General features: G+C 49.5%; 1 protein-coding gene and 1 long non-coding RNA gene across 4 annotated transcripts; one reads left to right on the top strand and one right to left on the bottom strand.

Moving 5' to 3' along the window:
* Positions 1-340: 340 nt before the first annotated feature.
* Positions 341-4,912, top strand: LOC119154222 (prolactin-releasing peptide receptor-like). The gene has a single exon (XM_037401504.1). It carries the CDS (start codon positions 1,781-1,783, stop codon positions 2,870-2,872), a length of 1,092 nt encoding a protein of 363 aa, XP_037257401.1. The 5' UTR covers positions 341-1,780; the 3' UTR covers positions 2,873-4,912.
* A 3,762-nt stretch (positions 4,913-8,674) lies between these two features.
* On the bottom strand, positions 8,675-24,705 carry LOC119155000. Of its 3 annotated transcripts, XR_005106576.1 has the most exons (7): positions 24,480-24,705; positions 21,476-21,635; positions 17,537-18,556; positions 16,462-16,542; positions 15,687-15,767; positions 13,073-14,433; positions 8,675-9,170 (listed from the first exon to the last, which is right to left on the bottom strand). It is a non-coding gene; the product is annotated as an uncharacterized LOC119155000 (long non-coding RNA). The 3 variants fall into 3 exon arrangements; XR_005106577.1 differs by having other exon boundaries at positions 16,462-16,562; positions 21,476-24,705; XR_005106575.1 differs by having other exon boundaries at positions 8,676-9,170; positions 21,476-24,705.

Here is a 24,705-nt window from a genome sequence, read left to right as displayed (position 1 = left end):
CGCCCCAGCCCCTTCCCCTCCCCTCCCTACTGGCAGGGGGGCGCCTGGACCCGGCCCAGAGGGCGGGCGAGGGCTTCCCGGAGCATCCCCGGAGCCTCCCGGGAGCATCCTCGGAGCACCCCTCGGAGCATCCCTGGAGCATCCCCGCGGTCCCCCGGGGCTCCCCGCCGGCCCGGGCGGGCGGGGGAAGGGAGATGCGGCCCCACCTGTGGCACGGTGGGATGGGACGTGCGCGTCCCCGCGACCACCTGGAATACCGAGCACCGCGGGTGGGAACGTCCTGTTCCTCCGCGGCTTGAAATCTCCGGCACCGGTGCGAAAACAAAACAAAAACCCCAAACCCAACGGCAAAACTCACCAGAAACCCCGAGCGAAGGGAAGCGTAAGAAAGCGCCGCGGCTGCCGGAGATCTGCGGGGAGCAACACCCTGCCAAGGAAGCGCTCCTCGGCATCCTCGAACGGCTCCTCAGCATCTTCGAAAGGCTCCTCAGCATCTCCGTGGGGCCAGCGGCGAGGCCGGCGCCAGACCCTCGCCCAGCCCTGCGCACCGGGCCGCCCCGGCAGGTGAGTGCGCCGGGGTCCGCAGCCGGGGTGCCGCTGTGGGCCGGGGGCTCCCCCGTGAGCCCCCCCGCTCCGGCCCGTCCCCGGCTGGACACTCCGTAACGCGGCCAGAGCTGCGGGGCTTTGGCACTGCCGCTGCGGGAGAAGGAGCGTCGCCACGCTCCGAACCTGTAAGGAAATGAAGCTGAATATTTTATTCTTTAAATTAACGATCGTATTGTCCTCTCGGCTGCGAGTTCCCAGCTATTCCTGCCCCAGGCAGGGCATGGGGACCTGGAGCTGCGCTCTGCACCTGCAGCCATGGAGTAGAAAACCGTAATATCTCTCGGTTCATTACAGGGGCTACTTAATTAACGCTGGTTTGCCTCTCCACTGGGGGGGATGAAGACTGCCCAGGTGCTGGTGAGGGGGATGAAATGGTAAATTTAGCAGTGTGGCGTTCGAGGGGAAGGTCCTGGAGGGTAATTGTTAATTTCCTTACACTTTTTGGAGAACGTATCTGCCATCATCCCCTTTGTGCCACTGGGAGTAGTCTTGTGGCTGTGCTCAGGATCCACGTACTCGCTCCCACTGTGGTCACTACAAGGGGAAGCCGGAGAAAACCACCCCAGCAGGAGAAGCCCAACCTCCGTGGGTGGTGGAGAAATAACCTGATGGGGTAAAATAACACGGTGGGACAGGGGAGCGGTAGGGTGGACTGGGACAGAGGGAGATGGAAGGCCGGAGACGGAGATGATCCCGCTGCCGAGCCAGGCGGCTGGAGGGCAGCGGCAGGGCTGGCAGGTCGAGATGGAGTTGGCAGGAGAAAAAGGAAAAGCAAAAATGCAGGAGTGTCTCTTATTTCTGTTCTCGGTCGGCACAGCTCCCAGCTTACTTTCCATGAGGCATCCCGAGCTGCTTTCCCTGTCCTGCTGCTCCAAAGCTCCAAACTGGCAGCTCCGGCAGATCTGAGCCCCACAGCTTAACCATTTCACAGCCAGGTTCCCCATTTTCTCTGTACCAAAGCTCCACTGTGTCTGCCACAGGGCACAGTCACTTAAAAACTCACAGCATCTTCTAAGTCAGCCGGTGCATCGCTGTGGGGCTGGGCAAGAGGACCTAGAGCCTGGGGACAGGTTCTTCTGCCCAGAAGCACAACCACAGCACATTTCTTTCCCCTACAGGTCTGACGGTCTGATTTCAAGGCACAGAGAAGCAGCATCGGCCACAGGAGAGCAGCATGGCTCACAGTCAGCTGCCCAATGACTCCTGGCAGAATGGCTCAGCCGCCCTCTTCACCGGCCTGGACCTCCTCCTGGAGCTGAAGCCCCTCTTCATCCCACTCTACGCCACGCTGGTGGCGGTGGCGTGCACGGGGAACCTCTTCCTCATCCTCCTCATTGCTCTCACCAAGAAGCTGCACTGCACCACCAACTTCCTGATCGGGAACCTGGCAGCGGCCGACTTCATCATGTGCCTCGCCTGCGTCCCCCTCACCGTCTCCTACGCCTTTGAGGTGCGGGGCTGGCTCTTTGGGATGTTCATGTGCTACTTTGTCACCCTGATGCAGGCCACCACCGTCTTCGTCTCAGTGCTGTCCCTCACTGCCATTGCCATTGACCGATACATTGTGGTGGCATATCCTATCCGCAAGAGGATAAGCTGCAGGTCCTGCATCTGCCTCGTGGCCTGCATTTGGTTACTCTCCATCATGGCCTCTGTTCCCACATCGCTACACACCCACTACCTGGATCTCAACACCATCGGCCATGACATGATCATCTGCGAAGAGTTTTGGAAGAACAAAGAGAGAGAGCGGCTGCTCTACTCATGTTTGATGCTCCTCTTGTCCTACATGCTTCCACTTCTGGCAGTATCGGTCTCCTTCTGTGCCATCACCTACCACCTGCGGAGGAGGAACGTCCCGGGCGCTGCCTACCCCTGCCAAGACAAATGGACCAGAACGAAGCAGAAGACCTTCCGGGTGCTCACAGTCTCAGTGGTGTGCTTTGCTATCTGCTGGCTGCCCCTCCAGGTGGTGAACTTCATCAGAGACATTGACGAGGAGTTCACCATACTGGACAAGAGGTATGTCAATGTTATCCAGGTCTCATGTCACCTGATTGCCATGAGCTCTGCCTGCTACAACCCTTTCATCTATGCCTCCCTCCACGACAAGTTCTGGTTCCACCTCAGCAGCTACTTCTACCGCAAGAAGAAGAGCTCCAGCAGTATGTCCTGCAAGGCTTCTCGGTTCAATACCTGCTCCACCCTGGTAGATGCTTCTACTGGGGTCTCGGATAAGATAGCTTTGCAAACTAGATTATCATAACTGAAGGACCTCCAGAGATTACTTTTGCTTTTGTACCTGGTGTGAATTTTTCTTTAGACTGGACATGAGAGCTGGTTGCTGGCTGTGGTGGTCTCTTGCTGTTCCAAGAAGAGGTCCCTTGTGCCTGGCAAGGACAGTGAGCACAAGGGAACAAACCGATGGGTGTTGTGTCCTCGAGGAGCAGCTCTTCTGAGCAGCTCAAGGATGTTTTGTTCTTTGGGGAAAACAAACTGGTGCAACAACAAACAGCACAGCCAGGCAAAGGCAGAGTAATTTGGAGCAGGACGTATTTCCACCTACCCAAGTCACAAGAGCTGGAAAGACATGTCAATGAAACAACAGTTGCTTGGCTTGCTGAAACAGAGCAATGGATGAGTATCTGAGTATCCAGGTTAATGACTGGACACACAACCAGCCTGATGCAGTTCTCTTAAGCCTCACCTTTCAGAAATGTCTCCGCATTGACATGGCCAAAGCCTGCCTCCGTTTCCGTGCTTGCCCTACATGCCGAGGAGGAACACCCGAGCCATACCCCTGTGAGCACCAGGCCATGCAGCCAGTGCCGTGTGCTGGGGCAGTGGGGTAGGGGAGAGGGGGCTGCCTGGGATGAGCAAGTTTCCATCTGGCTTTTGCAGACCTTATCTCTGGTGAGATGTGATGTGAGCATCATGACTGGGTATAAAGAATGTACCTTCTAGCTCACATCATGGCTGGGCATGGGGCATATACCCTTACAGCTCAAATCATGGCTGGGTATGGGTTATACACCCTATATCTCGAATTATGGCTGGGTATATTAGGTGACCAGTGCTGTGCTTGGAACACAAAGACTTCTCCCTGTGGTTTATTTAGGAGGTGGGTCAGCTTCTAAGCAAGACAAACACATGTGGGGCGCATTTAAAGAACTCTTTGGAGAGCATAAGTCTTCATTTTGTAGGATAAAGATTGTTCCTAAGCAACAGATAGCACTTTCTGCCTCTGAAATAACACCGGCTCTCACAGATAGCAGTAAATAGCTGTGCGTTTTTTCTTTTAAATTGTGTTTCATTGGTGGAAGAACAATATATCTTCAGAAATGTGCATTCATCAGCTGGAGACAGTGTGGGAGCACGTGGCCACTGGAGGCAGGTGGCTGGTTTTGAATGGTGGTGGCTCATAACCTGCTTGACTTTCTGAAAAACTCATGTCTGTAACCAGGCTGGATGGTCCCAATTTCTCCAGCTGCTCGCGAGCAGCCAAACAAGGCAGACATCATAACTAGGCATGTCGGTGAATTTATCGCTGTTCTTCACAGTGATGGGATGGGGCGCCCAGAAAGATCTCAAGCAATGGGTTTGCTGGGGAAGATGCCCCAATCTCTGCTCTTAGGGTAGTTTAAGATCATATATGTTCATGTTCAAGCTCCTTGGGTGGAGGTGGGAATCCTGGCGACGGGCTGCTCTAACCCAGAAACTGCCAGATAAAAGGTGGATTTGATTTTTGGATGCTGCTTGGTGTCTCCAGATGCCTGGTGAAGCTGTGGCACATCAGCCAGGTCCATGCAAGCAGCACACTGAGAAGGCAGTGTCTCCTTGTACCCCAACTCAATTTTAACCTCTTGATTTTCCAGGAGGAACCCTTTAGGGACAGCCCACAGGCACCAGCATCGCCATAAGCACCAAGTCTCAGGGTCATGACAGCTTCTGGCCACCCAAGGCCATGCCTTTGGCTCACCATCAGCTGCTGTGCTCCATGGGGCCAAGCCATGTATGTCGCACGGCTCTTTGTGCCCAGGGACAGGACTTTAAAGTCCCCAGGTGACATCTTCTCACCACTGCATGAAAGCTGTCCGTGGTGTTGGCTGTCACTCCTGCTTTCAGGGAGCAGCTTGGCATCCTCCAGTGCAGATGCAGCTAGTCGAACTCTAAGAGGATCTCTAATTCCCTCTCGTTATGCCCAGGCATGAGCTACTGCCTGCTTGCCTTCCTGCTAAGACCTTTACAGTGGTCCTAAAAGGACCATATTATCTTCTGTGGTGCAACCAGTGGAGACAGGGACCCATCAAATGCAAAGTGACATGGATGCTTGTGACCTCCATCGTGTACCCGCAAAGCAGCTGAGCCTGCCTGCTTCGCCCAGCTCTCCCGTGGCCGCGCAGGGCTGTGCTCGCGGCAGAGGCTGGATTCCTCATCCTGGAGGAGCAAAGCAAACCAGAAGCTTGTCCTTCCTTCTAATAAAGGCTTAGAAAGCGCAGGCTGTGTGCTTGTATTGATTCAGATCCAACAGGAATAAGCTGTCCTCGACTGCAGCTTAGTCACATCCCAGGAAGACAACCAACTCAGACATGTTTATCTCTGTCACTGTCACTAGTGATGACAGATCCTTGGGGGTCAGGCTGAGAGCAAGGCTGGAGAAAGGAGGCTGGCTGAGGTTTTGGGAGAACTCTGTAGAGAAGTAGCTCTGACTGGTGAGAAAAGGTTAGACTTTTTTTTTTTTTTACAAGGTAATGACTCGAGACGTGCTTTCATTCACTTTGATTGCTCGTTACAGTGCTACAGATACCCCATATCTATCTATCTGCAACCCACAACAGCACAGAATTGGTCTCTGGGGCGAGAGCAGCCTCTGAGCCGCTGCCTGCTCACTGCCCAGTCAGCCCTGCCTCGGCCAAAGGCTCTGATGGGAGAGCACAGGACCACGATGTCGCGACAGGCTATCACTAGTGTTAGTGGCCCTTTCTGCCAGCAGTGTTGTGTGTGGCTTCACAGCCCCACAGCTTCCCCCCCAGCCATGTGCCTCTCAGTCCTCATAATATCAGTTATCAAATCTGCCTCTCGCTTTTGCAAGGTCACTGCCCCCTTTGCTGAGCCCGCAAGCCCCCAAAACCTCATCCCCCGGCTGATGCTCGCAGCTTCTTGCCTGCACCACTGCAATGTCTGTCAAGGGCTCTGCCTCCAAAAGCTGCCAGCAGCAGCCATTCTAACCTCGCAGCCTTGGCTTGCAAAAATGGGACCAGCGTCCACCTTGCCTACCAGAAAAGCAATGTCCAGACACCAGGCTGGGATGCTGCCAGTGGCAGCAGCGAGCCAGAGTGAATTACACGAGCTGCAAGGCGAAGCGAGGAGAAGTGCCAGTGTTATGGGAAAAGGCACAAATCCAAATCCTGGGACATATTCTCATGCGATAAACTTGCCTGTTAGTGATGTAAAACCCAACTGGATACCAGAACCTCAGCAGGCAACACAAAAACCTATCAAGGAAACAGTAATGAAGTTTAAAAGCCATTTTTAAATGCTGGTATAGGTAAGCTGGATTCTTTCAGGGTTGAATTATGGGGTTTTCTACTAAGAGGGCAAATTCCAGATCATTTCTTCACAGCCATCACTCCTTTAAAATCTCTGGTGCTCTGCAGCATCTAGAGGAGCTCTAAGCGTCAAGGATGGGAACCATCATCCCATCTTCCACAACCCTGGGCAAAACAGAGATTTTTCTCCGTTTAGCATTTTGATAGAGGCACCGGGAAGGTGCAGAATTGCCTGGAGGTACTAAAACATTTCTGCCTCTTGCAGCTTCAGTGGGAAACGGACCTGGGTGTAAGCCTCCCCTGACCTGGGGCTAAGTGCTGGCAAAGGCATCCTGCCTGCCAAACCCAGCGGGAATTTCTCAAGCGAGGGCTGGACATGGCCAACACAAGCTGCTGGTGGCTGGCACCGAACAGCATTTGCTTGATGCGATAATTTCTGCCTTTAATTAGCTCAGAAAAATGATAGGCAAAAGTGATTAAGTCACCCAGTCCCTTTCAGTCACGTGGGGCTCATGTTTCCCAACCAAGCTACGATGGTGCTCTTCACCACAGAGGGTGAATTGGGTAGGAATTGGCAAAGTGCTCATTATTGCTTTTTTAAATTAACATATTTCAAAACAATCAGGTTTCTCCTCTGTGATTTTGACTCTCTCAAGCCATGCAGCCAAGACAAGGCCGCCTGCTTGCCAGCAGCTCTGACTCCAGACCTGTGGGTAGTGCTCCCTTAGGAGAGAGACAGCACAGAGCCAGTGTGAGGAAGACGATGGACAGACGGATTATATATTTGATACCTGCCAAACTCCTGTTCTCTGGGCGGTTTCCACTGCTTTGCAACGCTGAGCTTTCAGGGACACGGCAATCGCAGCTTCTCTGCCAAGTTCAACTGCTGCCTGTGAATCAATAGCAAAAATAAAGCCCAAATACTTGAGATTTTTTTTCTAGATTATTTAAAACATTGCTTGTTCCAGTTGCATTCTGTAGCCAACAACAAATAGCAAAAAAAAAAAAAAAAAATAGAAAAGGAATGCAAATGTGCCTTTTCATCCTGTATTTTCTGACTCCTGTTTTAAACACAAACGTGGAGCTCCTTGCAGCTACATTCCTTTATCATGTGGTTTATTTTATTTTGCCACGCGGCTTGAAAGCTTGCTGCTACATAAGGAAAAATCAGGCTCAAAGCCTATAAAGAAAGAACACACAAATCCTTAAAAATATGGAAGGGTAAATAACTATGTAAAAAAACCCAACCAACAAAACAGTGTTGCTGTGAAAGGGAGCTAAAACGGCCAGGGGTGTATCAACCCACCCCTGCAACAGCTATTCATACTAGTGCATTATGCAGCTTGCACGGGTTTGATTTGAAATATCGACGTAGTTCAATATCGACGTGGTTCAATATCAAGACGGTGTGGGACATGGGAGGGGTGATCAGAGGGGGGGTCCCAGGGTAAGTTGGTGCTCGGGGGCTTTATGGGGGCTTGGGTGCACTGGGAAGTTCCCTCGGGTAGAGGACCAGGGAGCCTTTTCCCTTCCCCTTCCCTAGTTCAGCTTTTCCTGCCACTTTCCTTCCAGATCGCAGGGCTGCAGCACTGCTGATCCCCTCCTGGTGTCTGCAGGTCCTCTGGGACCCCCTGCCCCACCTCGACCTGCCCCAGGGGGAAATCAAAGCATCCACATACCACACACATCTCCAGCAGTTTTTTCTTCAGCTGAGGCTCAGCTTAAAACCAGCAGTAACTAGAGACTTGTCCTCAGCAGGGACAATTTTCCATGCCAGGAGAGAGGGAAGGCGGCACTGGGCTCTCCCCACCAAACCTCACTCCAGCTGGCTGGGCTGCTCTGGGTTGCAGGGAAGAGGCTTTCCTCATGCCAAATGCCACACAGAAATCCCCAAACCCCCATTTCACTTATCCTATGAGTCAAATTAAACCTCTTGGTGACCTTTCTGCCACATTAAGTGCCGTGGGAATGGTGGGGGAGGATCTTCTCCCCCATGCCCAGCCTGGGCTTGCAGCATGCTCTGCCTGCCGCTCCCTTCTCCCAGTGCCAAGATCTTGCTAGCAAAGCCCGGGCATGCCTGCTGATAGGGGATTTTTATTTTTCCGCTTTCAAGATGAGCAAATGAAGCAGCAGGGGACAAGTTTCAGGTCCTGCTGGGGCTGTGAGACCTGCACCCCAAAACCATAACAGATCCTCCACATCAGAATCACCTTGGGGTGAATGAGGTTGGAGCATCCATCACCAGGTGGATGCTTCCCTGCTCTTGCTGTTGCTTCGAGGCAGAAGGAAGCTTTTCCAGACTTTATATGGATTGTTTCCCCCTGTGGGGTGAAGTGGTCTGGAGAACATCATAATAAGCTGTATTTAACACTGCTCGGGGCTTTACGAGCCAGGCTCTCCTCGGTCTTAGTCTCACAGCAAACAAGAATCAAACCAAAATCTTTTTGACCTTTGGCTAAAGATGCAGAGAAGACAAACCAAAGACACTGAACATTTGCGATGTAAAGTCTCAAATAAGGAATTCACTCCAGCGTCAGCCCTTATTTAACTATTATTACTCTTCAACCATTACCTAGCTGGAAAGAAGCAGAGATGCAGCTGGGACAGGCTGGGGCTGCTGCTGGCCCCCGTGGTTCCATTTATTTTTTCCATGAACACAAAACAAAAGAAACACAAGAAGGGACAAGCGCAGCAACAACAGAAGATGCAGTTCCGAGTGCGGTGGGGAAAGCCCTGCAAAATCCCTGGAGGAAGGGGGATTTTGTATGGAGTGGGGTTTGTGGGAGCAAGGAGCTGGGAACGATGCTGCTTTAGCCGTGTGCAGGTCTATGGACCAAACCTGGTCTGCTCATGGTCTCCTTTGAGATCCAGGGGGTTAACGAAGGCATCGTGGCCCGCGGGATCACAGGTGGCAGTTGCAATGCGAAGCTCATCCCCGCATCCACGGTGTCCCCAGAGGGGTGATAGCCCATCCTCACACGGTCGTGTCCCCCATGAGTGTGATGGATTCAACCACTGCAGAAAGGAAAGGAATCAGAACACAAGACTTAGTCAACCGTGTTTTTTCACCCAGAAGTGGGCTTGTGTGATAGCCATGGCCACACCGGTAAGTCCCGACAGTAACGATGGCTCAACTTATCCTGTGGTTTTTGGAAATGATATGAAGTTTGCCATTCTACTCACTCTTCATCTTCAGGGATGAGGACATGGCCAGAGATGCAAACCTGTTTCTTCCCAAAGGCTGCTGAGAAATGAAGGCCAATTCCCTGCAAGTTTCTTACAAGAAAATAACATTCCACCGTTTGTTCAAGATGATACGGAAAAAAACCCCAACTTTAAAACTCCCTCTTTGGCAGGTTCTTTGTCTTATTAATTTCACCAAATGATAAAAATCTCTGTAATTTCAAAGTCAAATTGAGCCTCTTCTAAAGTCAAGGTTGTATGAGAGACGTCTACTGAATGGGCAGAGTTCATAGATTCTGCATTTTGTAAAAATTTTATAGTATGAGCAGACAGCAGATACAGGTGTGTATCTCTGAGCCTAGAAAACGGAAGGAATGGGGACAGGATCCTGCCCCTTCCCTCGCATGGGGTTTGCCCACACTACTCTGATTTTCTCCCACTTAGTGTTAATTGCACTAAAAGGATGGCGTTTTCACCACTTGCCTTGGGCAATTAGTCCTGCTTGAAACAGTGGCACTGGAGGAAATCAGAGGCTGTTATCCATTGTCGATTCCTTCTCTCTTCATTTCCTCCAATTGCAAGCTCTATTACTTCACTCTTAATTAAACCCCCTTAAATTGCCCTAAATAGCTCTTCTTGGCCTCTTCCCCCCCAACCCTGGCTCAGAGGTGCTAATGCCAGGAGGTGGGTGGCTTTGAAAGAAGCGACCCACCACCCGATTCAGTAACCTGAAACAATTTACACGTCTGCAGGACCATTTAGAAAATACATATATACATCTCAAACCCAGAGAACTGATCTACAAAGAGTACAAGGTTTCCTCTTCCACATTGCCACACTAGACTAGAATTTGCAATTACTGAGCACCAGAACAACAAATCCTCACCCCCATGCCCCCCTGCTGAGATGTTTTGCTCATCTCTCCAAATTAGGAGCAGGAAATGGGAAAACACTGCTATGGAAGGGTGAGTTAAAACCCGAGCGTTCTCTGAGAATAAATTCAGAACCACTCCAGAAACCCAGAAGCCACAGCCTCTGATTCAGAGAAACTGGGTATATAAAGAACATAATTTGTTTACTTAATGAAAGTAAATTAGCTAAATGGGTGATGGAAAACGTGTTTGAAGGCTGATTCTGCAGCGCTTTCCTCAAGAAGACACTGTTAGCTTTTGCTACCAGGAACTGGTGGGTATAAAAGGGATAATTTTGTTGAACCAACCTCCATTATTATGACTTTTGCTGAATATTCTGCCTAAGTACGCTCCCTCCTCGGAAGCCTTCTTGTCAGTTGAAATTGGGTTGATAACCCAGGGCTCTTGCCAGCTTGGTACTGCTCTGGGTCTCAGCAACAACCCACAGGCAGCCTTCCGACAGACTGTTGCCAGGAGGTGAAGAGGTACTAAATTAGCCAAAAGTTGGACCGTAAAGGGTTTTTTTAATTAGCGTGAGAGTCTTGAACACAGGGTATGACCTTTGTAAGCAGCGCTCTCTGCAATTCACATCCTGCTTAAATGCTTTATCAGTTGATTTGGTAAAAATAAAAAAGAAGTATTTTGTTTTTCTCCAGCACAGCCCCCAGCATCAGCTTTGGGCCAGGATGTCTTGGCTTCGGCATGGAAGAGCAAAGCTGAGGGTGTCTGCACATTGCGAATGCACAATTGGCTCTCAATTGTATGTGTCTCAGCTACAGTTAATTTCTGTTATAGATGGGTATTTAAGGACCTCATGATCCTCTTCCCTAATGGGATTTGGTGGCCTATAGCTCTCCCATCTGCTACAACATGGCCCAGAAGCATCCAAGATCATCTGTTTTGTGTTGTCATTGACTTGGAAACTGCTAGAATCATAGAATCATTTAAGCTGGAAAAGACCTGTAAGATCACCAGGTCCAACCATTAACCCAGCACCTGCCAGTGTCCCTTAGTGCCACATCTACACGTCTTTTAGATACCTCCAGGTGGATTGTCATCTTCTTTTTGCTCACCTGTTCCTCCTTAAGTTGATTATAATTAGTGATTTTAATAGTGCAGGTATGTGACTTTAGCCTGCCTGTTTGGAGCTAGTCTGGTTTTGGTCTCCATGCCCACCTTCCATCCTTTCCCCCACCTCTAGTGGCTTCTTCCTCACCCTCAGGTACGCAGGATGCTGAGGCTTCTCAGGCTGAGTCATTGCAAGGACAACCCTTCCAAATCACAGCCCTTCTTCTCCAGCACAGGCCCCAGCACCAGCTTTGGGCAGGGATGTCTCAGTGTCTGGCAGAGAAGAGCAGCCACAGATCCTCCACACCTCCCCAAACCCACTCATTTCTTGTCTCTCTCTGCCTTGGGCTGTTAAGAAAGTTGGAAAACTTTCCGAAGTGGCAGGATACTGCCCGCACGGTTCGTATCAGAGACCCCCAAAAGGGAAAATATTAGTGACAAACCTACAGAGGGATTTAAGAACAGCAAGGGCTCAGGCTATTTAGCCTAAGCCTGTTTAGATGTCTACAGCTCTAACAGGAAGATAATATTATTTATTACAGTGCCGTTCTTTAGAAAGCACTCAAGAGATTATCATTTGAAAGAGCTTACATACAGCCAAGGTATTATTACCATTATTTGATTACCGTTCAGATTTCTCCCACAGCTGCAAATGATGAAATCCTTTGTCCTGCCTTTCAGAAGAAATTGAGGTGTAGCGTTAGCTATAAATGTGCATGAAGGATCACTGATTTTTTTCATGTGTACTGAATCACCTCTTGGAAATTTCCTCCTTTGTCTCCCAATCAGACGCAGCAAACAAAATTAGCCTGGTAATTTTCCACTGGTTTTAGCTCCCCTGCCCTGGCCCCGCTATGTTTGTTCTGTCCTGATGTCATCAGTGATGAATGTGATTGCAGTTGACAAAACAGCCAATAAAAGAGAACCTGCTCTGCTCAACTGGGATGATTAGACAAATCCTGTGCACGGAAGAACTTGGCTGGAAAACGCTTAGGAAATGTTGATTTATTTTATTTTATTGTTTCCTAGATTAATAACAATATTTTTACTCCAGCCAGCCATTTCTGATTTCCTTGACAGGCCTTGCAAAATAGCTTTTGCATTTCTCTGTACGCAGAGCTTTCATGGGCCATACAAACTGTGCCCATGTCTTTCTTCACAAGTCTTGGTTCAAGCTAAAGAAGTAGGTTTGCGACATGTAAATGAGTAAAATATGCTTAATTTCACTTCTTTTGCCTAAAACCACAATTACTACAGCTCAGGCCTCCAGTAATTTTTTTTTTTCTGGCAGAAGGGCAGCTCTTCTCCCCAGTCACCCTTCCAAGGGGGCTCTTCTTCATTCACAAACTTAACTATTTTGAAATAAAACAGGATAGCTAAGAGGAGCAGCAGCAGAAGGGCAACTAGAGGTAATAAATAATGTGGGAATTAAGAAACCTGGGAGCAGAGAGGGCAGGTAGGCAGGTATTTGGACATTTTGAAACTGAAATATCCGTGCTGTCCTTCCCAAGAAGTTTGGTTCAAAACCAGTGGTTGCCCAAGTGTGTTAGCAGAGGGACATGCTGATCCCTCTCCCTCCTGCCTAAGCTTTCCCCTCTGATGTCTGTTTGCTTAGCTGTTGTCCTATAGTAAAGGATCTTCCTAGCTATGAGCCCCAGTTTGACCTTCTTATTAACCACGAGCGACAAGCACTGCAGAATAAATAGCTCCTGCGCTCTCCTCCATGCTGCAAGGGGAGAGGTAAAGGCTTTTCACCTGGCTGAGGTCCAGGGCAGCAGCCAGGCTTCCACAGCTATACGCCAAGCAGCAGATTTAAACAGTTCTTTTAACATCATGCCCTTTGGTGATGATCTTGCTGGTGGAAATGCTATTTGCCTTGGTCCGTTGTCCATTATGGTAGTGGGACACATGGCCAGCTGTGCCAAAAGGTGCAGAGCAGAGCTGCGATGCTCCCCTGGATGCCAAAAAAGCAAATTGATTGGTCAGCTGAAGCAGGGCGTGCACATTTTTGAGTGATGAAGTTGCCCTAGCAGGGTCCTTGGTGGCTGGTGCTGGTGAAGAGCCATCCATGTGCAGACAAACACAATTCCTCCTTCTGCCCCATCTCTTCAGCTTGGGCTGAAGCCCAAAGCCCCAGCCCAGCCCAGAAGTGAATGCTGTACATTTCCCAGTAGTGCCAAAGTACCTGGGGCTCAGCAGAGGTCAATGGAAAAATCTGGTGGCCAAAACCTCTTGGAGACAATATTCAGCTTGAATGAAAAGAAAGCAGTTAGTGATGGGGAAGAGATGGGAGGGCTAACGAGGTGCCCCACTGCTTTTGCTTCTGTTACACTGATTGCAGAGAAATAAAAAAAAACCATCCCTGCTCCATTATGTTATTACAGAGATAGGAATTGCTGCAAGACGGTCACACAATAGAAGCAAAGAGCTTCCACAACAGCCCCATCACAGACACGAGCTGACCCTGTTCTGTCCTGACACAAATCATCACTCAGATTAGCACGGTGCAGCAGGCTGCCTGAGGTTTGCTCACTCCTGGAGTCCCTGGGAATAGCCGAGATGAGCAACTTCTGCGGAAATAAGGAGTAATGTCTTCTTTCTAACGATGAATCACCTACGCATGCTGGATAGTTGAGGATGCGTGTAGTTGACCTTAGTTAGTAGCGGTCTGGTCCCAGCAACTTGGTGTTCCCCAATACAGTCAGCAGGTTCAGCGATGCCCCCACCTTCTGCTTTTTGGGGAGGCACAGACTGCTTTGACAGGACCTCATCAGTCCTCCACACAATGATTTTGGGATAGTATCCCCTTCAGGATAGCAGCAAGGCCACGGAGAGCCTTGAGGAGCCCACAGGTGGGAGAGGTCCAGGAAAGTGTCCATCACAGAGGTGATGACTTCTCGCTGGGGTTTCACTGGACCATAAGGGCTGTTCCCTCATTGTTTAGGCTTGAATGTGTCATTTTGCTCTGCCAGAAATGAATCTGTAGCCTTGCACATCTTACTTCTGACCTCGGGAGGTCACAGCCTCAGGTCCTGCCTCCGCTCCACCAGCCTTGCCATCCAGGACATTCGCCCCTTGGCCGCTGGCACTTGCTTCTTGGAGTCATTTCTCCCCATCTAGTACAGGTAAAAAGGGAAGAGTCCTATAAAAACAATAACTCTTTGCTTCTCTCTACAGTCCCCAGTTTCTAAGGGTTATGAGGGTCCTAAGCCAGAAGCTCAGGCAGTAAAAGGGCTGGATTTTCCAGGAGATCACCTCTAAAGAAGCCAGTTGGCCTCATTTCTGCTTAGCTGGCATCATCAGCCAAATTGGCTTTGAACCATCTCATGCTGTCAAGCTCCTCTTCCAGCAATTTGCTCCCTGTCAGACCCTGTGGGACTTGGCAGACTGGAGTGCTCCCACTTCTACAGAAATAAGTAGTAATTTAGCCCAGGGAAAAATGAGTCATTCTTTTTGGTGGAGGATGCTGGCTGGGTCAGGCTGCATGCAGGCTGCCTCACCCACCGCTGCCAGCTCCAGCTGCCTTCCAGGTGCTCAGCATCACACACCTCCTGCCTGGAGAAAGCTGCTGAGCTCACTGCCAGCCCCAGAACACACACAGATGGGTTGGTGTCCCCCACCCACCTGGCCTGGTCCTCTGGTTTGTCCCTCCCAGGCACAAACTCTCACTTAATTGAATTATAAAGCCTTTGAGGAGATTATGCAGTATGCAGCTGCAGAATAGGGATGCAGAGGGATGAACGTGCTCAACAGGCACATTGCCCCCATCATCTGCAGCTGCCCTGGTGCTCCTTAGAGTCACAGCTTTTCCTTTGGGAACGGCTGGCAGAGGCATTCTTGCAATGTCTGTTAGATATCAGAGCTGTCACAGCACAATCCAACTCCTTACTCCCCTGGTCACCACAGGATGACAAGAAACAAGTTGCGAACGAAGCAATGCACTTAGCAAATCAATGTTAACACATCTCTGTTCCCTATCTCAAACCTCATTTTCCCCCATCAATATTATCAGTGTCATCCTTTTGGCAGCAAGCCAATATCTTACATTGACAGGGTGAGCTGTGAAAGGGCCAGCGCTGCTTCTGAAATCCCAATAAACTAAACCATACTAGCACCCCCGGCTGGTACACCATAATCCAGGAAAGCTTTGGAAGCAATGGGCATTTCAGACAGAGCTAAAGGCTGGGGAGGGAAAGGGACTCAGGAAAACCCAGGGTAGGAAACATCTTCCATATAAGCATGTGGAATAATTCAGGGATGAGCAGCTGCCATCACATACAAATCTCAACGCCCTGCTATTCTTGCTTTTCCAACCCAGAGGGACCTCCAAGAGATGCTCAGAAATCAGGTACATCAAATCCAGCATCACCTGGGGTGGTTCATAATCAGCGCATCCCATCTCCATCACGAACTGGCAAGGAACAGGATTATCTTCACCTCATGCTGAAAACTGTAGGAAAAAATATAGTTATCACCTTCTGTGTTTCCACGTGGTTTGTACTGTTCAACAGACAAAAAAGCTTCACACTGAAACTCCATGGAGTGTTTCATCCCTCACCAGGTAAATAACATGCTAATGGCTCAGCTGCAGAGAAAAGAGACCTGCTGAGGCTTGGCTGAAGGGATCTCAGGCTTCCAAGAGTACAGAAAGAGAAAGTCAAACCGCCTCCAGAATCGGTTAAATACATATACAGCTAAGCGAGGGGAAATCCGACTAAATCACTGCTCAGCTCCAAAAACCAGAAGGAGGTCTGCAAAAGGCTGGCTCCAGGACAGTCAAAAGGCAAGGGTGCATCTCCCTGTAGCAGAAAGGCCACCCCACATGGCCTTGGGGTGCAAGGATAACAGCTTAAAATAATCCAACAGCTTTATGAGATGCCTATTTCTGGGCAACAAGAGCTGTGCATGTTCCTCAGTGCTCCAGGTACTCTTGGTGATGGACGGAGGGGCTGGGGCATGGGGATGTGTGGTGACTTACAGTGCTGGGTGAAGCCTGGTGGGAGAGGAGGTGGCATCAGGAAGGCACTGCAAGCGCGAGCTTTGGCTGGGAGGTTGCTGCAGGAAGTGGTTAGAGAGCAATTGCCTTACTGAGGAATCAGAAAGACAAACTTTAAATATTTGTACTTCGAAGAAGCAGTTATTACCTCGTTTATCTTCCTGCGGAGGCACAGCTGCTTGGCTGGAGCTGGGAGAGGTGGTGCACAGGGCTCTGCAGCATGAAGCCACTGAAGGAAGAAGAGTTTGGCTAAAGCATCCACCAGAAGAAGGGATAAAAAATTAGGTTTTTTCTTTCTGGTTTGCCTCAATTCATAAATCTGAAGCCAATCCAACACAGGCAAGAAATATCCCATTTCTTATCCATGATTGTTGTAGCCGAGGGATTTTTTTTTCCCCATACCATATGGAAGTTGAACAGATAATGGGGCAGTGCAGCAGAGAAATGTTTTCACTTTAACAACAACTCCTCTTGCCTTCTTCTGTCCAGGGGACCAAATGGAAGCCATTGGCAAGTCTATTTTTGGTGAAAGGTAACAACCCTGAAAGCACAGGCTGCAGTAACAGCGAGCGGCTGGGTGGCCAAGAAGCAAGAATGCAGTACTCCACTCATTAAGCACCGCTATTTTCATTTATTGCTAAGAGTTTTGTATTGTACTCTGAGGACCGAGCAAAACAAACAGTTATTATGGGCTCCTTATTATTTATTAACTAAAGCAGCGGAGTCGCTCTCACTGTGGGGTTTGCAGCAGCCTCGGCAGAGCTGCTGGCCGGGACTGGTGCCAGGAGGTTTCCATGGTTTGTAGAACTGCCTGGGCATCCCCGGATGGGTGGGTGCTGGGGGTGCCCCGGTCACGGTGCCATTGTAAGGGGTTTTAGCATCATAAGGGTGTTCATCACTGTGTAAGCGAGAACACTTCCAGCTCGTAGCATGGCAGATCCCAAGCCCTGATCCATCTTCACTCTTGCTGTTCTTTTTTTTGGGGGTGGGCGGGTGGGGGGTCCTAGTCTAAGCCTCTCTTACCCCCTCTTTCTTTGAAGCCCATCTTTTCATGCCTCTTTATCAAGTAAGAGACCCCTTTTGAAGCTGTTCCTCTAGTATTATTCAGACTAGATTAGGAGGTTTAATTGCTACAAAGACTTTATGAGGCATGAAATATGTCTAGTGGTACTGAAATACCTCCTCTTAAAAAAAGAGGTCCTGTGAGCTCCGGCAGTGCTTACCTTGGTGAAGCCCTACTGCAAGAAGCATTTCCCAGGTGTCAGGGTTTAACCCCCACTGGCAACTCAGCCCCGGGCAGCCGCTCGCTCGCTCCCCTCACCTCAGAATGGGGGAGGGAATCAGAAGAGTAAAAGTGAGAAAACTCGTGGATTAGGTAAGGACAGTTCAACAGGCAAAGCAGAAGCCACACACAAGCACAGCAAAGCAAGGAATTCCTTCACAGCTTCCCACGGGCAGACAGCTGCTCAACCATCCCCAGGGCAGCTGGGCTCCAGCACGTGTGACGGGGATGGGGGGAGACAAACACCACCAGGTTGAATGTCCCCCACCTTCCTTCTTCTTCCCCCAGTTTCTATACCCAGCATGACGCCCCACGGTATGGAATACCTCTCTGGCTGGTTTGGGCCAGCTGCCCTGGCTGTGTCCCCCCCAGCTCCCCGTGCCCCCTCAGCCCTCTTGCCAGCAGGACCCCAGAAACCGAAAAGTCCTTGACTTAGTATAAACATTACTCAGCAAAACCCAAACCCATCAGTGTGCTGTCAGCATTGCTCTTACACCAGATCCAAACCCCAGCACTACACCAGCTACTAAAAAGAAAATTAACTCTATCCCAGCTGAAACCAGGACCTTTTCCTGGAAAAAGAAACAAAATTAATGATAGTTTATATAAGCAGTATACGTACATACAGCACATCGAATCCACCACAAGCTGTTTGGCTTTCCCAAGTACACAAATCCTAAACATTCAGCTTAACTCACTGAAGTTGCCGCACTAAATGCATGACAACAGCCTTAACTGCACCCCACAACACTGACCTGCTGGTGCAATATCACCAAACCGGTCAATGACAGCTCATAACTACGGTCTTGACAATCCTACAAAAAGGGGAGTTAGAGCAAAGTTGTGTTTCGTGGCACTCACACAGTGCAAAGTGCTCTTGGAGTCCTCCCAGGTCCTTGGGCATCCCTCTCCTGAAGGCACAGGGTCTCTCCCAGCCAGCCACGCTCCGGGGAAGGGCAGCCTGTTCTCCGGAGAGAGCTCAGCCCTTTCAGTCAAACGGCTTGTTTTCTACCAACCATTAATGTTGTTTATCCAGTGCCCGAGGTCAGCCTCCCACCATCCCACACAGAACTCCTCCTCGCTGCTGCTTCATGAATCATTAAAAGCTGCGTTCGAACAAACTGTAGCTTCAGGAGCAATGAAAAGAAAATCGCTCTCCAGAAGAAGAGTCAGCTCAAAGCAAAGACTTTTCCCCAGCCTCATTAAAACTGCAATTGCTTTTCTTGCTACTTCCACAAGACCCTCTGCTCACCTCCACATCCTTTCAGCTCCCATCCTCTTCCCCCACCTCTCGCAAAGGACGCGGCAGAGCCAGCAGTGGCCAACACACCATTGATATTCTTTTTTTTTTTTTTTAAAGAAGTGGGGTTAAAGAGCTGACAAAGATGAGCTATTGCTTTTTCTGACAGCAGCGAGTCAGATGGCAGGAGGAGAGAACTGATGCTACAGAGACAGACTTGCTGTACCAACGTTAAGAAAGCAGCTCGTGTAAAATGCACTCAACACCTCTTACACCTTAAGGAGAACAAAAACCGTGACATGCAAAAAAAGGTAACACAGAGCAGCCATGTAACATCAAGCCATTTTACGCACCACCTTCTTTTTCCTTGTTATTTCACTTGGTGAATTTAGGGCTTGGGAACCGCCTTGGGCACCATCACAGCCCTGGAGGCTCAGCCCTTGGCAGGGCCCGCATGGGGCTTTTGGATAATCATCTTTGACACTCAATCTATCATTTGCAGGAAAAACACCCACCCAGCATCACAGCATCCAAATACCCACCTTGGTTTTATAACCTAGGAAATAATACCTAGAATAGCCTATTCCTTGAACAACTTCTACTGCCTTGCAAAGTGGACTTCCCCAGCCCATGCTTCCCACCACCCCTGGTGTCTCTGCCAGTGCTTAAAAGACTGATTCCCAAAGAACTGGGATAATTATTTTGCCTAACTCAAACAAATAATTTTGTTTAACTCAAAGCTAAGAGTCTGTGATGATAAACACTCTGAAGGGCTGAAACCAAAATCACCACTGGCAACTCGGCAGGTGGCAATTTCCAGCGGGCACGTGGTCCGTGCCCAGCCTCAGACATTAGCACTTGTGTTATCGCTCAGCTCAGACTAGCTGAATCCCACTTTCCCTGTGCAACACAGAAAGGGCAGTGTGGAGATGCCCTGGATCTTGTTGGATCAGGCAAACAGAACATCTCCACGTGGATGTTACCTCTCTGTGAACTGCCAGGTCCTTTAGCAGTGGTGAATTATTGAAAGCGCCACAGATGATTTATGAATGTACCCATTTCCATCTCATTACATATTCCCCCGGTATCTCCTCCTCCTTAGCTTGCTGCAAGCTGATTTTGAGAGCTCACATTTTAATTTCCTTAAGCATAGCAAGCTCTTGCTGCAGCAAATTAATGAAGATTTCTTAAACCCCAGTTTACTTTTCATTCAGCTAGTTTATCCCTCATTCAGCTCCTGTAGCAGATGCCAGGAAGCTCCTTAATTATGCTTCACGGTCAGCACGACCTCTCTCAGAAAAAAACCTGGTATTTACCATACTTAATTCTACATTGTTCTCCAAGCTGGCAATGAGAGATGGGGTTCCTTGTGCCAGCCCCAAAAAACCTACAGCCACATCACCCAAAGCTCAGTACCACCACCTGGGGCTCTCCTACAAGCCAAGGATGGAGCAAAAAAGTCCCACAACCAAAACATTGCTTTTGCTGCATTTTAATACCTGCCTTTTTGGGGCCGGTAAGGAAGACGCAGGCATTTACTGTGGCAGGGATGGGGTTGTCCTGCAGCACTTTGCTCTCTTTGGCAGTAATGAACTTGGGGTGATCCTACAGCAGTTGCGCAGATACCCCTCCATGGGCTCCTACAGCTGCGGTGTCCCAGGCAGGGGGTAATTGCTTCAGCCTCTGAATTGTTTCAGCCAGTGTACTGGCTGCTGATTAGTATAATCATGTCAATGACACAAGCGGCACTGCAGCGCGCAGGGTGACTGGCACTGATTTCAGAAAATGAATGTGAGCGCTCTTTTATTGTTATAAAGGTAAAAGCTGCAGCGAGCGGCTCACTGTTGCTATAGGAACCCATCAGCCCAGGGGAAAAGCCGAATTGCTGGACCGAGGCGGCTCCTTAGGAGACAGCGATGGGGGGGCTTTTCTCTGGTGACACCCCTCCTTGTCCAAGGAAGGCACCAGGGCAACTTCAGGAGGCACGACACAGCGGTGGAGAGGTCTTCCAGCACTGCCCTGAGCCCTGCTGTGGTTACATTCTGATAATTACACTACAGACCTTGTACTTATGCAGCCTGAGATATTCCTCTCCAAAACGCAGTCCCCGACGTAGGTGCTTGGCTCTGAGCCCTCATACACCTGTTGGAAACAGGCTCAGCTCTGGGTGTCTACACCTGCCCAGATGTTGTGCTCTGGAGATGCCATAAAATGACCGTGGAGAGCCTGTTCAGCTGTACCTGGCTCTTGCAACAACCTAAAATTTGGCAAAACCCATTCCTGTTCTGGGAAGGATAGCTGCCGTTCCCCTGCAAAACTCCAGACCCAGAAGTGAGAATGACCGAAGTGCAGCAGGCATCTACAAAGAAGAGATGTCCTCACGGTGGAGACGCACAAGGGGCAGACCCAGGATGAAGCTCAGCTCTCTAAAATCCACTGTTTCCCTGCTCCGGGTCTCTGATTTTCATCCCTCTGCTCAGGCAGATGCAGACAGTCACACTGCATCCCAGCGTCAGCCCCAGCCTTCCCAGTTATCCCACCAACTTGCTGCAAGCTGCTTTTCAAGACCCAATTCTTGCACAAAGACGACGATGCATTTTTTGGGTGCTTTTTTAGCAGACCATGCAATACGAGACTTACCTACTGAACACAAGCAGGTCCAAGGGTGAATTTTGAGGTGGTGGATGGTGGCTCCTCACTAGCTGCTTTGCAGCCAGCAATGTGACAGTGTTTTTCTTTGAGCTCCAGTGCCAGAATAAAAGAAAACTGGAGCAGTGTGATAAACGAGGTCAAAGCCTAACTTAAGAGATAAGGATGAAGTGGTTAAAAGAGAAAAAGCTCTGCATCATCACATATTCAACTGAAATTAAATTCATGAAACATAAAGCTGCTTTAAAGGAAAACCTTTAAAGAAAACCTGACGTTCCAGAAAATACAAACACTTTGTGCGTACAAAGCTCTGGTCCCACCCGTGGGATGTTTTCACACGAGTGAGAGCTTTGCTGCCTCTGCTGCTGCAAACTTGGCACCATCCCCATCCCCCAAACATCACTCGCTGGTACTGAGCCTGACCCTGCAAACAACTCCAGGGACCAGGAGCCCTGAGAAACCCCTGAGTTTGCCAACATTTGTGATGTTTTTATTCAGCGATGGACGCAACATGCCACCTTACCACAGTGCACAGGTTGGAAAAACTCCATACCCCTGCATCGGAGTATTTGGTTCATTGTAATAGACTGGAGAGAGACAAGATCAGGTCAAAACTCCGAGTGCAGAGCCCCACTGCTATGCAGACCTCAGATCTGAGACTAAAATCTGGATGAGAATTCAGCAGCTCTGCCAATTCCCACTGCTGACTGAAAAAAAAAATATCCAGCTGCAAACATCCCTCCTAACCTCTGGTGTGTCTGATATTAGGAAATCACTGGGCTAGAGGGATGCACTTAATAAAAATGATGGAAATCTGAAGTACATGGACTCGAGCACATGAGAAGATGCCACAAACCAGGCAAGGTGTCTGGACACAGCCCACAGTTCTGGTGCACTTTTGGGGTCCAAAGGGATGAAGTCACCCTCCAGACTGAGGGTAGCGGATGGAGATACCCATCCAGTGCACGACTGGTAACACGTGCAGCAATCCTGGCACAGACAGAGGCAACTGTCCTGTCCTGACAGACAGACAAAGGGGAAAAAAAGCATCTAGCCCCCAAACTTGCCAAAATTCAGCTTCTTTGCTCACATCTAGCCCCAAGCAGGCCAAATTTAAACTAGAAGATGAGTAAGACTGATGCAAGAGCAGCATGGATGTGACAGGCATTGGGGGCTCAGTTCACCAGCAAGCCCAGTGCTGGAAACGTTTTCTTAAATGTCCTGAAAAAGGATTTGAAAGAGAAATGTGATAGCAGCATGAGAGAACCAGGTGATGGAGACATCAGTATTTTGGTAGGGGGATGAAGGGTCACTGCAGGTTTTATCAGGGCTCTGAAGGGAAAGTCTGTGTTTGCTGCCAGTGCATATGTGATGCTGATAAAGGTCCAGAGTTTTGGGCTAGGATCCTTGCAGCTCTTTATCCCCAAAAACATGGCAAAAAAGGGTATTGCAATAATCACACTGGGTTGCCACAAGAGCCTGGACAAATCTCGATCTGGCAAATTTATACATTTTTAAGATTTACCCTCAAAGTCAGCCAAAGGGTACAGCCTGGTCCTTCTTACCTCGGCAGGGACCATCACACTCCTGAGCCCAAAACAATGCTGGAAGATACCCAGACAGGTTTATTGATACTCGTTCCTACTGTATTAACACGAAATCTTAATTTGTACACTTGCCACAGGGAGTTTTCATCAGGCTGCCAGCTCCTTCCTTTCACCGAAGACGACACAGTTTCTGGGTCTCCATAATTATTTACGTGTGGGCTGTATTTATTGGCAATTAAATGGTTCAGTGGCTCTGAGACATTAGTCTCCTCTAAACATGTTGTCTGCCAGATTGCTTCCTGCCAGCAGTCCCTGTGGGCTGGGAAATTTTGCTGAGCCCTCCAGGGCTGCACATGTATTGGAGGGAGCAGCTGGCAGAGCCCCCCCGCTGAGACCGCTGTGCTCCGCTCTTGCTCGGAAAAAATAATACTATAACACAGCCTCACGTTTGGCAATTTGGAGCCAATGGGAGGGGATCATGTTTGCTTTAAACACAGTTGCAGCCAAGCAGATCCGAGCCCTGGGAGATCAGAGGGGTTGGAGGGATGGTGTCTAGAGGAAGCGGTCCAGGAAAAATGCACTGAGCTGGGAAAACGTACAGCAATTTGGCAAAACTTGCACTGGGAAGGGAAAAAAAAATAATAATGCAGCGATCTGGTAAAATGTGTGGAGACCCTGTAAAAATCTGCAGTGGTCCTGCTGAAACATGTAGTGAACCTGGCAATGTATGCGGTGGGCTGGTAAAACGTGAAGCAAGGCCAGTAACATGCAGTAAACACACAGCAGCTCTGGCGAGACATGCAATAACTCTGGGTAAAATATGCAGAAGCCCCAGCAAAATATACACTGATCCCAGTAAATACACAGCAGCTTGGTGAAACGTGCTGTGGCTCTTGCAAAATATACAATAACTCCACATATAAAACATGTAAAAACCCCATCAAAATATGTAGCGACACCAGTAAAACATGCAGCAACCTAGTAAAACACAAAGCAATCCCAGTAAAACATGCAAGAGCCCTGGGAAAATATGCAGCGGCTCTGGTAAGAAGTGCAATAACCCTGATAAAACACAGCAGCCACAGGAAAGTATGCAACAACCTGGTAAAACACAAAGCAACCCAGGAAAGCATGTGGCAACCCTGGCAAAACATGCAGTAGCCCTGATAAAACAGGTAGCAGCCTTGGTAAAACATACAGCAGCCCCAGAAAAACATGCCGTGACCCTGGTGAAGCAAGTGGTGATCTAGTAAAGTGTGTGATGATCCAGCAAAACACGTGGTGGAGCTTTCAATGACCGAGTGAAATAGGCAGTGACCCTGGTAAGACATGCAATGACCACATAAAAGTGCAGCAGCCAGGGCTGGACGTGGGGTGGTTTTGGTAGCGGGACCCGTCGCACACAAGTTGCTTGGTGCTTCACGCCTTCACCATCGCCCTGAAAGTACCTGAGGTAGAAACAGCAGGCTCGAGGAAGCACTAATTACCCCCAGCATCACGAGGGGGGTGGCGGTGGGGTGTCCATCAGCCTGGGCAGAGGGGAAAGGAGATGGAATGGGCGCCAGACAGCTCCGATACCACAGAGAAGCAGGGACCCACCGAGGGTGTAATGGTGCTGAGAAATGGTGGGGGTGAGCTTAAATAGGGCAAAAAGCAAGCCCTGAGCTGGGCAGC

The sequence above is a fragment of the Falco rusticolus genome, chromosome 10 (assembly GCF_015220075.1).
Source record: "Falco rusticolus isolate bFalRus1 chromosome 10, bFalRus1.pri, whole genome shotgun sequence".
In the NCBI taxonomy this organism is placed as follows: Eukaryota; Metazoa; Chordata; class Aves; order Falconiformes; family Falconidae; genus Falco; species Falco rusticolus.
This window is presented reverse-complemented; position numbering and strand designations above follow the sequence as displayed.